General features: G+C 34.5%; 1 protein-coding gene across 1 annotated transcript in view; it reads left to right on the top strand.

The window, feature by feature from the left end:
- The window catches only part of SLC27A6 (solute carrier family 27 member 6), a 40428-nt gene that overhangs the window by 4674 nt on the left and 22527 nt on the right, over positions 1-13227 (top strand). Inside the window, exons 2-4 of the mRNA XM_072858882.1 lie at positions 5286-5492; positions 7712-7870; positions 8914-9038. Of these exons, the coding sequence (XP_072714983.1) occupies positions 5286-5492; positions 7712-7870; positions 8914-9038 (491 nt within the window). The remainder of the gene's footprint in view (positions 1-5285; positions 5493-7711; positions 7871-8913; positions 9039-13227) is intronic.

Here is a 13227-nt window from a genome sequence, read left to right as displayed (position 1 = left end):
AAGGTATTCGTCATTACTGCATTTGTTACCAGATTATACCACCCTTACTCATTTAAAAACTACTGGTTAAACAGAGGAGTAAGGTACTGCTTAAAATGAAGGCACCTTTTAAGGCACTGTGTTCTTTCTAGGGAGTGTTTCTATTCATTGGAGTCTTGCTTGAATAAGGGATTACATTTTTTTCTTTTGGACAGTACCTGTGTAACAACAATACTATTAAACAACACTTACAATCTAGTGACCCACCAGAAAAGTACAAAGGGAATTTGCCAGTTTATAGTGTGTTGCTGCTCGGAAGAGTTCAACTCTTAGTAGGACACCTCAGATTGCCATCATGACTTCTGATGCAAGGATTCAGCTGTGAAAGAATTTCATTACTAAACTCCATGAGATTGGTTTACATCAGTCCTGACAGGAAAGGCTATCAAGGAGTGTACATGCCACATGGACACATGTGGGCAGCCTGTGCTACATGGGCAGGGGTGCTTGAGCAGGGGTGTTGGTCCACGGTGACCTCCAGAGGTCTCTTCCAACCACACCAATTCTGTGATTCTGCGATTCTATACAGAATTAAATCTCCCTGCTGTGCAAGTATAGCACTTTCCTGGCCAGGATTCTTTACTCTTGAGGCACCAGCAGTGCTTTCTGCTGCTGCTGAATGCATTCTGAACTTCTCACCACCTGAGCTCAGAACCAGGATTTATGCTGGCAGGAGTAAAGTTCAGACAGAAGTGTGTCTACGTTCTGGAGAAAAGAGAGTAAACAAAGTCTTTTTTGGTATTTGTGAATTAAGGTCATATGGTATATACAAGTAGCAGTATCATCTCTCATATATTAGTCACTGAGTGAAAAAATAATGGATTTTATCAGAACCATCTGTCCTTAACTATTTGGAATAAAATAGGACATTTAGGACAAGGAAATGATAGAAGACCTGCAGAAGACACTCCTATCTGCTCTGTTAGACACCGTATCTCTTTGATCACTTGCTTCTACTTAGTCTGTGGCTCTGTCACAGATGGCCTTTGAGTGGAAAACAGTGCCAACTGTGATTCCCAAGCCAGGTTCTGTTTTACTACCTTTACTGCCTTCAGTGGCGTTTCAAGATACCAACACCGATCCTGAGCCACAAATGACTTGTAATTTCTGTTATTATTACTTAGTGAGAATAACTGCTGAGTGTAACGAGTCATTTAGGGGATCAAGTACAAATAACAATTATTTTCTGAGGTCAGTCAGTATGGGGAAGAGTTTGGGCTTGCCATAGCTTACTGAGCATATCAACCAGGGTACACATCAAAGAACCATTTCATACAGTTTTCCTTCCGAGTAACTTTCTGTTCAGTACAAGTGGAGCTCATAATCTGATGTATTCCTTTCATCAGTGTAGGACTGTGTCCTTGCCAACAGGCTGCATTGTTTCTTTGCTAGAAAACAACATAAAAAACCTTTTGTGGAACTTGAAGCCTAGGACAGTAGTTCAAAACTAAAACATATTTTCCTTGCTTTCTTGAAAGATGTAACTGAGTTATGTATTCATGTGAATGTAATGTAACAGTTTCACAAGCTTTTTGGTGAATAATGAAATGCTTTAAAAGCAAGAGGGGAAAAAAAGGCAAAAAAAGTGGAGAAGCATATTCATCTTGACCAATTACAGATTTTTTTTTTTCCCCAGTAGAAGCCAAATAGTTAGCAAATGGTGAATATTCATATACAAACTATGTAAACAATGCACACAGAACTTCTGACTACGCTGCCAAACTTTAGTTAAGCAGTCATTTCTTCCAAAACAAATAAACCAAAACCTGAATATACTTTCATAGTGTAAAAAGTAAACAAGTATTTGAGAGAAACCACAAGCTTAAATAGCTGAATTGCTTTACTATAATTACTTTCCTATATGGTAAAGTACACATACCAGCTACCTCTAGAAATAATCAAACTATAGTTCCTCCAAGAGGGCTGCTTTTTCCTGACACATGGACAAGATGGTATGTAAAGATCAATGAGCCCTACACAACATCTGGCGCAGAAGTTCTTTGTTCATGGAACAAAACATTAGTTGACTATCATCAGAATTATTCTTTGGAATTATGTTAGTACAAGTGAGAGTTATCTTCAGACACCCCATGCTCCTGTGTGTTCCAGAAGTAATTTTCAGTTGCTGGCACTTTGAATATAGCTGTTTTAAATTACCTTTTCTTATTCAGGAAATCACTTACTGTTTCTGCTGTTCTCTGCTATCTAACTAGAAATTTCTTTCAAGATAACGTATAATTACAAGCTGTTCACATATTGTTCCAAGTACTCAATTCCTGAGCACATAGTTCAATAGTAGCTAAAAAACCAAGCAAGCCTCTGTGCAACAAAAAACCCCATAGGTTTTATGAGTGAGTGTTTAGAGAAACAATAAACTGTGTATGTTTAATTTGAAGACTGATCTTAATTATTTAGAGTAAATAAGTTTCAGTCTACTAAAAGGGAGCTATGCCCTCCTGTCATTCTTGAATCTTACATGATTGTGTTTATAGAGTTGAAATTAATAGCTGCCATCTTTCTTCCTTTGAAGGAAGGAAAGAAAAGAGGGAAAAAGAAAAATAAGAGGTAATTCCTCTTCTTTTTGACAGACTTGCACCTCATGTTACTCAAATACACAAAGAACTTGGTGCACATCTTATCTAGAACTTCTGAATACTAAAAAATCAGAAATATTTGTTAATTTCTTCATGTCATGCAGTCCTACACAAAAATTTTCTGTAGAGAAGTTAAGAGTTGGTAGGTAATACAGCTTCATCTTCATCACTTTCAAAAATGTAAAAAGCAAAACAATTTAAGGAAATGTATTTATCTATGGAAAATAAGGAGATGCCGCAATGATCCCTTTGGTATCTGCAGTACTTAAAAAGGGTGATACTCACTGAGGGGTTTTTTGGCAGGCCTTTTGCAGGAGGATAGTTTTCAGTTAAACAATAGGTGAAATTTCATTTACAATTACACTTTAGTTACACAGGATAATTTTGCATGATGACTTTTGTTGGACAGTTTTTCTCAATATTTGTACATCACATTTGTTATCTGGTAAGGGCACTACGCAGGATGGACAGCTGAGTCTGGTTCAAATGATTACTGGAAGCTGGAGGAGCCAAGAATTTCTTAACAATCCTTAACAATTAACAATCCTTAACATCCTTGCTGGCATTGTAGTTGGAGCCAATGCACCAATAAAGAATGACAGAGAATGCTATTCTTTTACTGGTTTTGGGAACAGAAATGGAACTCCAGCCACTTCTGATACCTGTGTTTCTTTTGCTAGGTTCTCAGCCTAACTTGTACCTACACAAACTAGCATTAGTATATTTAAGAGGCAGGTGTGTATATATACGCATAATAGGAAGACAAAAATCAGTATTAGAAGGTAATAAGTATATAGTTATTCTGTCACACTTGGTTTATTAATAGCTGTTTTTCATTAGAAATAATACTGTTGTATTTTTATATTTATTACTTGAAAAATATACACTAATTTTATAATACGACAGCAAAACAGAATTAATATGCCAATGAACCTTGACTTTCAGTACATCAGGTTTCCTGCAGTTAACATTACTGTCCTTAACATTTTTTTAATTCACATTTTTTCATTCTGTTGCTATGTATAGTGGAAGGGGACTGCACTCCAATGATTCAAACATGAGGCTATCTATCTTTTAGATTTTCATAATTATTTGTGTGATTCCTTCCTGAAATCATTATGCAGTGCAAGGAAGTTAGAACACAAAAATTTTAATGTCACACTCCATCAGATCTATTTGCTAAACATTCATAAAATATGTAGAAATTGTACTCTGTAGGCTTTAGGTTTAAGACATATGTTTAGTTGGCACCATAGGCTATATCTGTGCTATAGTAATAGAGATTAATATGTCATTCATTAAAATATATATAGCAGTCTGTCATTAGGAAAGTAGTTTTCTGAAAGATTAAAAACCTTCAGTTATTTTGCTATAAAATCTATGCAAGGGGGTTCTGTTAATGGTATCCATATGTAATATTTGCAAAATGAGCTTGGACTTGACATCAGGATTTCAAATGCTGGCTCTGTCAGTGCCTCATTATGAGGTTCTGGGTGAGTCATGTCAACTTTGTTTGTTTACTCATCTATAAAAACTGAGATAATAACATAAATTTATACCCACAGGGATATTTGCAAGATTAATTACATAGGCTGAGATCCAGCAAAGCACTTCAGTGTAAATGAGTCTTTAAGTATATGAATAGTTCTACTGAAAGCAGTATTATTCCTGGTCTTGAGAATTTTCCTGGATTAGTACTTTAATGCCTGTGCAGTGTTCTGAGAAAATGACAGATTGTAAAAATGCTTAGAAATGTAAACATAAATACCAAATGTATTACTTAAGGATTGGCCTCTATATTTTTTCTTGTTGTTTAATCTGGGAATCTCTCGCATCGTTTCTTTCCTGATAAGCCAACAAAATAGACCTTAGTTATGCTGCTTTTTTTATTTTATAAAAGTGAGTTTGTATTTATATTCAAGTAAAAGCCCATAGAAGGAATGGCTTTCAGTGAATGAACATGTGATTATAAGAAAATAAAATTGTCTGATGTACCTAAAATCAGATTCATTAAGGTATGTAAAGCACTCAAAGCACTACATAAATAGTCACATGGTTCTTTGGCAGTGTCTGAATAAGCGCTGGGCTTGTATCATATTTCTATTCTGTGAAATTCAGGTACCTATATATATGATACAGTTTTTCATTTGTGTGTTTGTTTTTAAATTAGTCACTTCTGTGCTTTTGAAAAAAATACTGCTCAATAAGAGATTGCTCTTGAGGGCATCCAGGGCAACCTGCACTGTAATTACCAGCTACGTATATATTTGCCTTGCATCTTCAGCAGATTTCTTCATGATTTATTTGAAGTTGAAGCTTAATTACACTTCATTCTGGTCTTAGCAATGACCAAGGGTTATCCAAAATGAGGTGGGAACCAGGAGCTCGTAATCAAGGCTCACCATTTTGCCTTGAGGGCTAGCTGACAATTAGACCTTGTGCGGTCAGCAGTATTTTTACCACATTATATCCTGTTTTCAGTGAATTTTCATTCTAGTTCATCATTATTTTATTGGATTTATTTATGTCCATGGAGGTGACTTTCATTCCTCTTTCTATTATAAAAAGTAAAACTTTCAGAGGAAAAATACTTTATTTGCTAGTTTTGTGAAGACATCATGTAAGTAACATTATTTTATGTTAATTTTTCAGATTTGCTTGGGACACTGGAAGAAATTCTTCCTAACCTCCAGAAAGTCGTTAGTGTTTGGATAATGACCAAAGACTCCAGTTTTCCAACTGTGCATACACTTTTAGACAAAATAGAGGCTGCATCTGAAGACCCTGTTCCAGTTAATCGACGCTCTGCCAACAACCTCAAGTCATCTGTTTTATATATATTTACTTCAGGAACAACAGGTACAGGTCTGCTAAAAAGTCTATATTTTCCTTCAGCTTTCATTTAGAAACTTGATTTTCCAAAACACTAATCTTTTGGTTCATCTTTTCATAGTAGAATATCATATTTCTTATCTAGAAGCATTATGGTAGAAAATAAGCATTTTTCTTGTCAGTGATTGTATATATTCAGTGGTTTATGGGCTTCTCTTCTTGTTTTTCCTGACATATTGTGCAAATACTATGAGAAGTTTTACCTCTTATTACTTCACAGCTAAGGTGTCTATAAAATGTTTTGCTTTTTCAGTGGGTTTACAATGATGATAAATATTATGTTGTGATCACACATCACTGCCTAGCTAATAAAGCTAACATTGCATCTAGAACTTTAAAAAACAATCTTCAAACAAGCAAATAGACATTTGGTTTTTCTTCATTAAGTCATGTTCTATGCAGGTCACTGTAGAGACAGAAAATAGGATTAAGTTACTAGCCTTTTAGTTTAGAAACAGATGGCTGAATTTATTACCAGTGCTCCCGCAGCTAAGAAGCTAAGACTTTAAAAAAACTGATCACTGACATGAAAAGCAGCATGATGTTGTTAAGATAAGCAGATTGGCATCCTCATTCAGCTGAACACAACAGTATTAGTCACAAGAAGTTTTAAAATGAAGATGTTTTTTATGGCTTTGTTCCCTCATACAAATAATTATTTAATTTATTTGCTTCGGGTTCTGGGGAAAAATTAGGAAATAAAAATGTCAGTCTAGAACAAAAAAATTAGAAGGTATAAATATTGTCAAGAGGTCAAGTATTTTTGTAATACTACTAACATAAATATGGTTGAGCTTGCTGGTTAAAAGTAAGGAGTTTTAGCTAAAAAATATAGACTTCTCCAGGTAGGTGGATTTTGTTCTTATAACTGCATTCAGAATATCTTTGTGAAGTCTCAAATTTTAATTATGTAGAATTTAAAATCTTTTTGAATGCTTGTATGTATTACATTAATTTACATTGGATTTCTTTTGTGTACCATGTAAATAAAATAATAAGGTTTGTTTAGTCTGAAGAATGTGGAATAACTAATTCTAATCTAAAGTAACTGAGCATTTTCACACTTTTTGATAAAGCAAGAGCATAGTGTTGCTCCTAAAATCAATGACTGGTAAACTTAGTTAAAAGAAAGAAGTATCTTGCACGGTCTGTAGTCAGCTGTCTGTAAAGGCAGAAGGAAAAAACTCAAGACTCTCTAGAGCACTGCTTGCTATAAGTGGTTCATTGGCAACATAGGCTTATTGCCTTTTCACTTTAGTGTGATGAGTTTTGGAATAGCTTTGAAGTGTAGCTAGAATCTCCTAGATTACACTTCCATTTAACAGCTCTAGTTAAGTCTTCAAATGAATGGTAGCTTTGCTGGAATAGGTGAGAAAACTTCCTGAACCATTAAATTTTTTGAAATTTTTAACAGTTCTCACTGCTCATCATCAGGACTCAGCCTGAAATTTGTGTGTATATCTGAGAACATATATGAAGGAAGAACACACCCCCTACTCAAAATAATGGGTACCAGAGTAGTAGCCCAAGAAGCTCTTGCATGTGAGTCTGCATGTTGCTGAACAGAAATTTTGTGCTGAACCTGAAGAAGCTCATTAAGAAGAACCTAACTGGAGTGGACTTTTTGCTGGATTTTTTTTTTTTTTTAATTCTACATAATCTTCATAGTGTTCTAAAACAAATAGGTAGACTTATATGTACACATCTTAGATAAGCACCTACGACATGATCAGCTTCATGTAGATCCCATACTTTTCTTAATTGTATTACAGTCACTATGACTCTTGCCTGAAAGAGATATAGTGTGATGCCTTTTTATGTTAAAGGAAGTCCATATGTACAGTAAATGTTTTTGGTCCTTTGTTGGCTCTGTATAATTTGATAGAGTGCTAACTATGGAGTTTCTTCATGTTTCCACCTATTTGAATTGACTTGACATCAGATTAAATAACTAACAGATGAGGTTACAAACTGGTTTATGTATCTTTATGTGTACAGAACAAACATGCAATAGTGTATTAAACAGCCAGTTGTCTATTAACGGCTGTCTAAACAGAATGCTGAAAATTTGGTTACGGAAGAAAGAATTTATTCTTTTATGATTTTAGAGGCCTTACACAGGAAAAAAAGTAAACTGAGTTCTCTTTAAGAGAGGCTTTATGCATGGTTTTGTGTTTTCATTACAGGTCTTCCAAAGGCCGCAGTCATCAGTCACATGCAGGTTCTTAAAGGAGCTGCTGGACTGTGGGCTTTTGGTGCTACTGCAGAAGACATCATTTATATTACTCTGCCTCTTTATCACAGTGCCGCATCTCTTCTTGGCATCGGTGGATGCATTGAATTGGGTAGGGCACGTTTCATTTCATTGTGTTGTTAATAGAGGATTATTACAAAAGTGTATAAAACACGTGTAAGTTCACTGCCATTAGGGAAACTAATGCTTTGCTGAAATCAAATGATTAGTCTTTTTGGAATAGCTTTATATTTCTGTATTTTGGGGATGGGGGGGTGTTGTAATAGTGAAGGATCTCTTACAAGCTATCTTTGTGGTACTGGAGAAGAATTAGTTATAGTCATTTGTGTCACAAATGTTTTTACTTTCTTTTATATTTAGGTAAAAAGAAATTTAAGGACATACGTAATATTTTGGCAGTGTGTATAGTGCATTAGTATATGTACAGACTAAGCATTGTACGGTGGAATAGAATTAAAATGTATTTTGGTGAACTTAAAAAGACTGACAAATACATTTATAGTAAACATTCAGCTTTGTCATATATCATTAGAAGACATAAAACTTTTTTTCCATCTAATTTGTGTACTGTTTTGACACGGACAATAAAATACATATTTTACTGAGACAACGTAGGTGTCCTCAATGACTCTCTTATAAAAGATTTATTTGGAACTTGACGGCAAATGTTTCCTGTTTCCTGGAGCATCAAGAACAAGTCAGAGCAAGGGAAAGGTCATTGGATTATGGATTAATTCTGCCTGAATCTGCATCAATGAATACTTTCTTTGTTGAAAAATTCGGTTTCAGTGATACCCAAATTATTTGCTAATTCAGGCTGACTTTTCCGGATATTTTCAGTTAAACTCTTTTGAATAATGTTACAACACCAACAAAGAGAAGCTGTCTTCTTGCTTTTAACCTCTTATCTATCGATTTACTGTCTCACCAAGGGTTAATCTGGGTTAATCTCCCTTCTTTGTCTACCAGGTTTGAACATGTCTTCTAATAAAACGGTTTAAATACCATATAGTTCTCTGAACGAGGCTGCTCTTAGTTCCGCTTATGTTCTGTTTTGTAGAAATAGTGAACGTAGCTAGCCAAGCTGCCATATAGAGAAAATACTTCATTTCATTTTCTACTGTTTCTGTAAAGGTGCAACCTGTGTGTTAAAAAAGAAGTTCTCAGCTAGTCAGTTTTGGAGTGACTGCAAAAAGTACAATGTGACTGTTATCCAGTACATTGGAGAACTTTGCCGTTACCTTTGCAGCCAGCCAGTGGTAAGTGGAACAAAAATGATGGCTAGTTGTCTGCAAGTGATACGTACATTTATTGTTCTTAATGTCGTTATGGTAAAAGAGAGGTGAAACTGTAGTGAACCTGTCCTTCTGCCTTTCGTTTTATGTGAGGTTCTTAAAATATTTGGTGATCTGTAGACTGTAAAAAACTCAAGTGGCTTGAATCAGGAAGATGTTAAAGTATTAAAAGAAAAGATTTCGAGGCTAAAAACTGATTCAGTATCATTTGGTCATAAAATATTATTTCACAGAGTTTCACAATGTCTTTTCAGAATTTTCAAAACTTTGTTTCTTGGCACATAAGTATATCAGAGGTCTCAAATTTTGTACGTCATGTTTTAGCACTGTTTTGGCTTGTGGAATGTGCTTATTTTGAGACCATCTAAACCATATTTTAAAATTTGGAAGGGGTTTGGTCTAGGTTAGCAGCTCAAAGGAAGAATGCTGTTTGTTCCAATTAGAAAGCTATTGCAGACAACAAAGCTAGTTTTGTTAAAGTGACGTTCCTCTCTGAAACTGTGTTAGCCCTAACTTGAAAATACTTCTTTTCCCCTGGCAGTCAGTGGTGTGATGGTCTATATACATGGTATCGAGTACGAAGTATGCTGAACCTGTTGTAATTACCAAGTATAGCTGACTCAGGTTAACTGAATTAACTGATAACAAGTAACTCTTGATCTGCCTATTTTGTGGTATGTTTCTGTATCTACCCATTGACGATAGAGAGAACCCAAGATGGTTAGTCTGAGCTAAATGCCTAAAATTCATTGGAATGAATTCAAGATGTATAGAACAATATAGATGGAATGGATATAACCTGTTGCATAGCAAACCAAACTGACTTTCCATCCTCAAATCCTTGTGCTAAATGTGTCAAAATGAATATGAAACAAACATTCATAGTCCAGTATAAACTAAAATTCATCTTGCTAATGCTGGCAACTTCCATCCATTTATGAGCTGCAGGTTGTTCTATTGTGTTTCAATAATAAATACTAAATGTTACATTATACATTATTAAGCATTTTATTAAATGACTAATGGTTTATTAAATGACTAATGGTTAAGCATTTTATTAAGTGACTTTACACAGTTACTCGTGATCATAAACAGCTTTTATTTTGAATACTAAATAAAAATAAATAACAACTTCCAAGTACCTGGATAACATTAAGCAAAAAGAACTGTATCCTCTTTTAGTTTAACAAAATGTTTAGAACACAAAGAGATTTGTGAAAATGTACATAAGTTGGATGCAATGCAACTGTTATCTCTTTGAACATTATCCCTTTGTCTCTATAATAATTTCATTTAGTGATTTCAAAAAAATAATCAGTGGTTTACTTGCTTTTCAGTGAATTTTATTGAAATGACTCATCTCTTAGGAAATGGTGCCAATAATTCAAGTTAATTAATCTGAAAATTATTTTCTAATCCCAGTCCTCATTTTATGATTTTCCAGAATAACCATCTCCTTAAGCAGTGTTCTAATAATTCAAAGAGCATGCAAATCAGTCTTGTTTTCCAGCAGAATAACAATTTGCATTCATATATCAAGTTGCTGACCAAAGAATGGAAAAGGTCAGTGTTTATAAGACATCGGATTTTTTTTTTCTCCTGAAAATTTTCAGAAGTATGTTTAAGTAATGTAGCAGTGGGTCACAGAGCCTACAGTACTATCGATGCATGCCTCAGCAAAGAGAATGTTCTTGAATTAAAGAGGGCATGGCTGATGTCCCAGTGACCACCATTGGCTGTGATATGAAACCAGAATAGTGATACCTTTCTCTCTCTGTTTCTTTTTTTTTTAGTGTTTTGGGTTTTTTGTTTGTTTTTTTAACTTTTTAATAAAATAAACAAAAAGTTACAGGATAACGAAAAATCAAGTTAAAGAGCATGAGGGAAATCAAAACCTATAAAGGGCCTAGCTTTTATAAATTGTGATTTTTCTTCATTGTAGGCTAACAAGATTTCCCCAAGGTCACATCTCTTCTCTCCAACACTTACCAACTTTTGCTGTGTTTGCAGCCTCAGATGTTAATTGTTTCCCTTTTCTGTCCTTTAACTGTACAGTTAGAGCATGGCATTTTGTTTTACCCATTTTATCCTGTTCAGTATCTTAAAGCAAGAATGATAGATTAATATACTTCATTTTCTAAAACAAACTCTTTCATTTTTAAATCCTTACCAAGCCATTGTAAAGCTAAAGGAATTTTAAATTTTGCAAATAAAGTTATTTATACCATCATTACCTATTTATATACTATATACTGTATTTATACCATCATTAACTATTCATTAACTGTGAATTAATTCTGTGAATATGAATATTCTCTTTATTAATTTATGTGCATACTTTCTAGGAACTGGCATGTCCAAACTCTTTGCTCTGTGAGGCTACAGGGGGTTTTTTGTTTTGGAGGGTTTTTTTGGTAGCTGGCCAAAGAGAAACCTAATGAACCTTATCAAGAAAAATTAAAATTCTAAAATTAATCAGTTTGACAGCTAGGTACTTGAAGAAAAATAGTAAGTATTTGCCATGTTAAAACTTGAAGAGAAACATGTTCTGGCAAGTAAGTGGAAGGATTTTAAATATGTTATGCAATCCATTATTATTTTTCAAGTAGGTGAAATAATTTGACAATCTGTTATCTCTCGTTAAGTTTCACTAACTTAGAAGTACTATATATACTGGCAGCATGAGAAAGATACGGCTAACACAAGTTTTAAAGCTCTGTGAAGATATTATGTGGGCAGTGTTCTCAAGGTTAGAGTACCATAAAGCCCTTCTAATGAACATAGATTAAAATCATAGCAATTATCTTAAGTGCTTCATTTGTTTCTTTAACACTAAACTTGAAATAAATGGTATATTTCTAATAGTTGGAGGCCACAGTGTGTCCTCTTATTTCATAGATTTTGAACAGAACTTGTGGCAAGTCTCTGTGGTAGCATATAGACTCTTGTCTTAGCTTTCCTTATTAGTTTTGTCTTGTTTGGTCTTTCTGCCTCCCACTCACATCTGCAACAGCTCTTGAAGACTCTTTTGCAGTAGAATTTTTCTGAAACCTGTTCTGTGTCCAGTTTGGTTTAGTAATCTGTTGTCTGGAAAGAGCATTTGTTAGAAAAGGAGGTTGTCTTTTTTCCTTAAGTACGAGTACAAAGAACTTGCATTATGTGACATTCATAGATTTTGCTGGGCTCCTAAATAAGTGAGTAATCTTCATACCTGCCCTCTTCCAAGCTCTTTTTATGTAGTCTTTTGATCATAGCAAAAGTACAAGAGCCAGCGTTGATGTCTAGTAGCCATCAGTAGCTACAAAATGGATCCTGCCCTAAGACATTAGCATGACAACTCCAGTGAAAGAGAATATTCAGCAAATTAGTAACTTGGTCTTGCTGGCTGACATTGCTCAAAGTCTCTATTAACAGTGATCTACAAAATTTCGGAAGTATGGCATAGCATAGCTCCCTGTTTCCTCTCTGAGCAAAGGCCTTGGAAATACTTCTCTACTAATTTGTGGATGTATTTTCCTTAGAGGGTTGTAACACATTTAAAATTTAACATTTAAAGTGTATACAAAATATTCCTAATGCACTTGCAGGTTTATTTCAAATGTGAAGTAATGAGCTATTTAAATAATACATTGCATCTTGAAGCTTTTGGAAAGATATGAATTGTAATGCAGCATCTCTTTCTTGCTTTTCTGTAAAGGATACCTGAATCCTGAAGTGGTTTACAAACAGAGGCTAGAAATCAGTTTTCTTGATCATTGTGTCCCGTCTTCTACTCTCACAAGCTGTCATACATTATGACATTAATTGTATGATTTATGATACCTTGCATGAACTTGGTAAGCTCTGTATTAAAACCAGAGTTCACTTCTACTTGTATTCAAAGTCCATTTCACAATTAATTATATCATTGCTTAGAATTTTTCTTTCAATATCTGTCCTTTTTTATGTCCATTTGCTTTTAAGCCAATGTTATCCTTTGGTATCAGTAACATTTCCTATTTCCTTGGGGTTACCTCAAGTGTATAAGACCATGTATATCAGCTTTCAGACTTTATTTGGTTAAGCTGAAGCAAGCCAATCTCTCTATTAGATCCAGTTTGGCCAAGGTTTCTTTGGATGGGATTAAGCTCTCTGAAGTGACTTTAGAAAAGAT

The sequence above is a fragment of the Ciconia boyciana genome, chromosome 4 (assembly GCF_034638445.1).
Source record: "Ciconia boyciana chromosome 4, ASM3463844v1, whole genome shotgun sequence".
Taxonomy (NCBI): domain Eukaryota; kingdom Metazoa; phylum Chordata; class Aves; order Ciconiiformes; family Ciconiidae; genus Ciconia; species Ciconia boyciana.
Note: the sequence above shows the minus strand (reverse complement) of the source record. Positions and strands in the feature narration are given on the sequence as shown.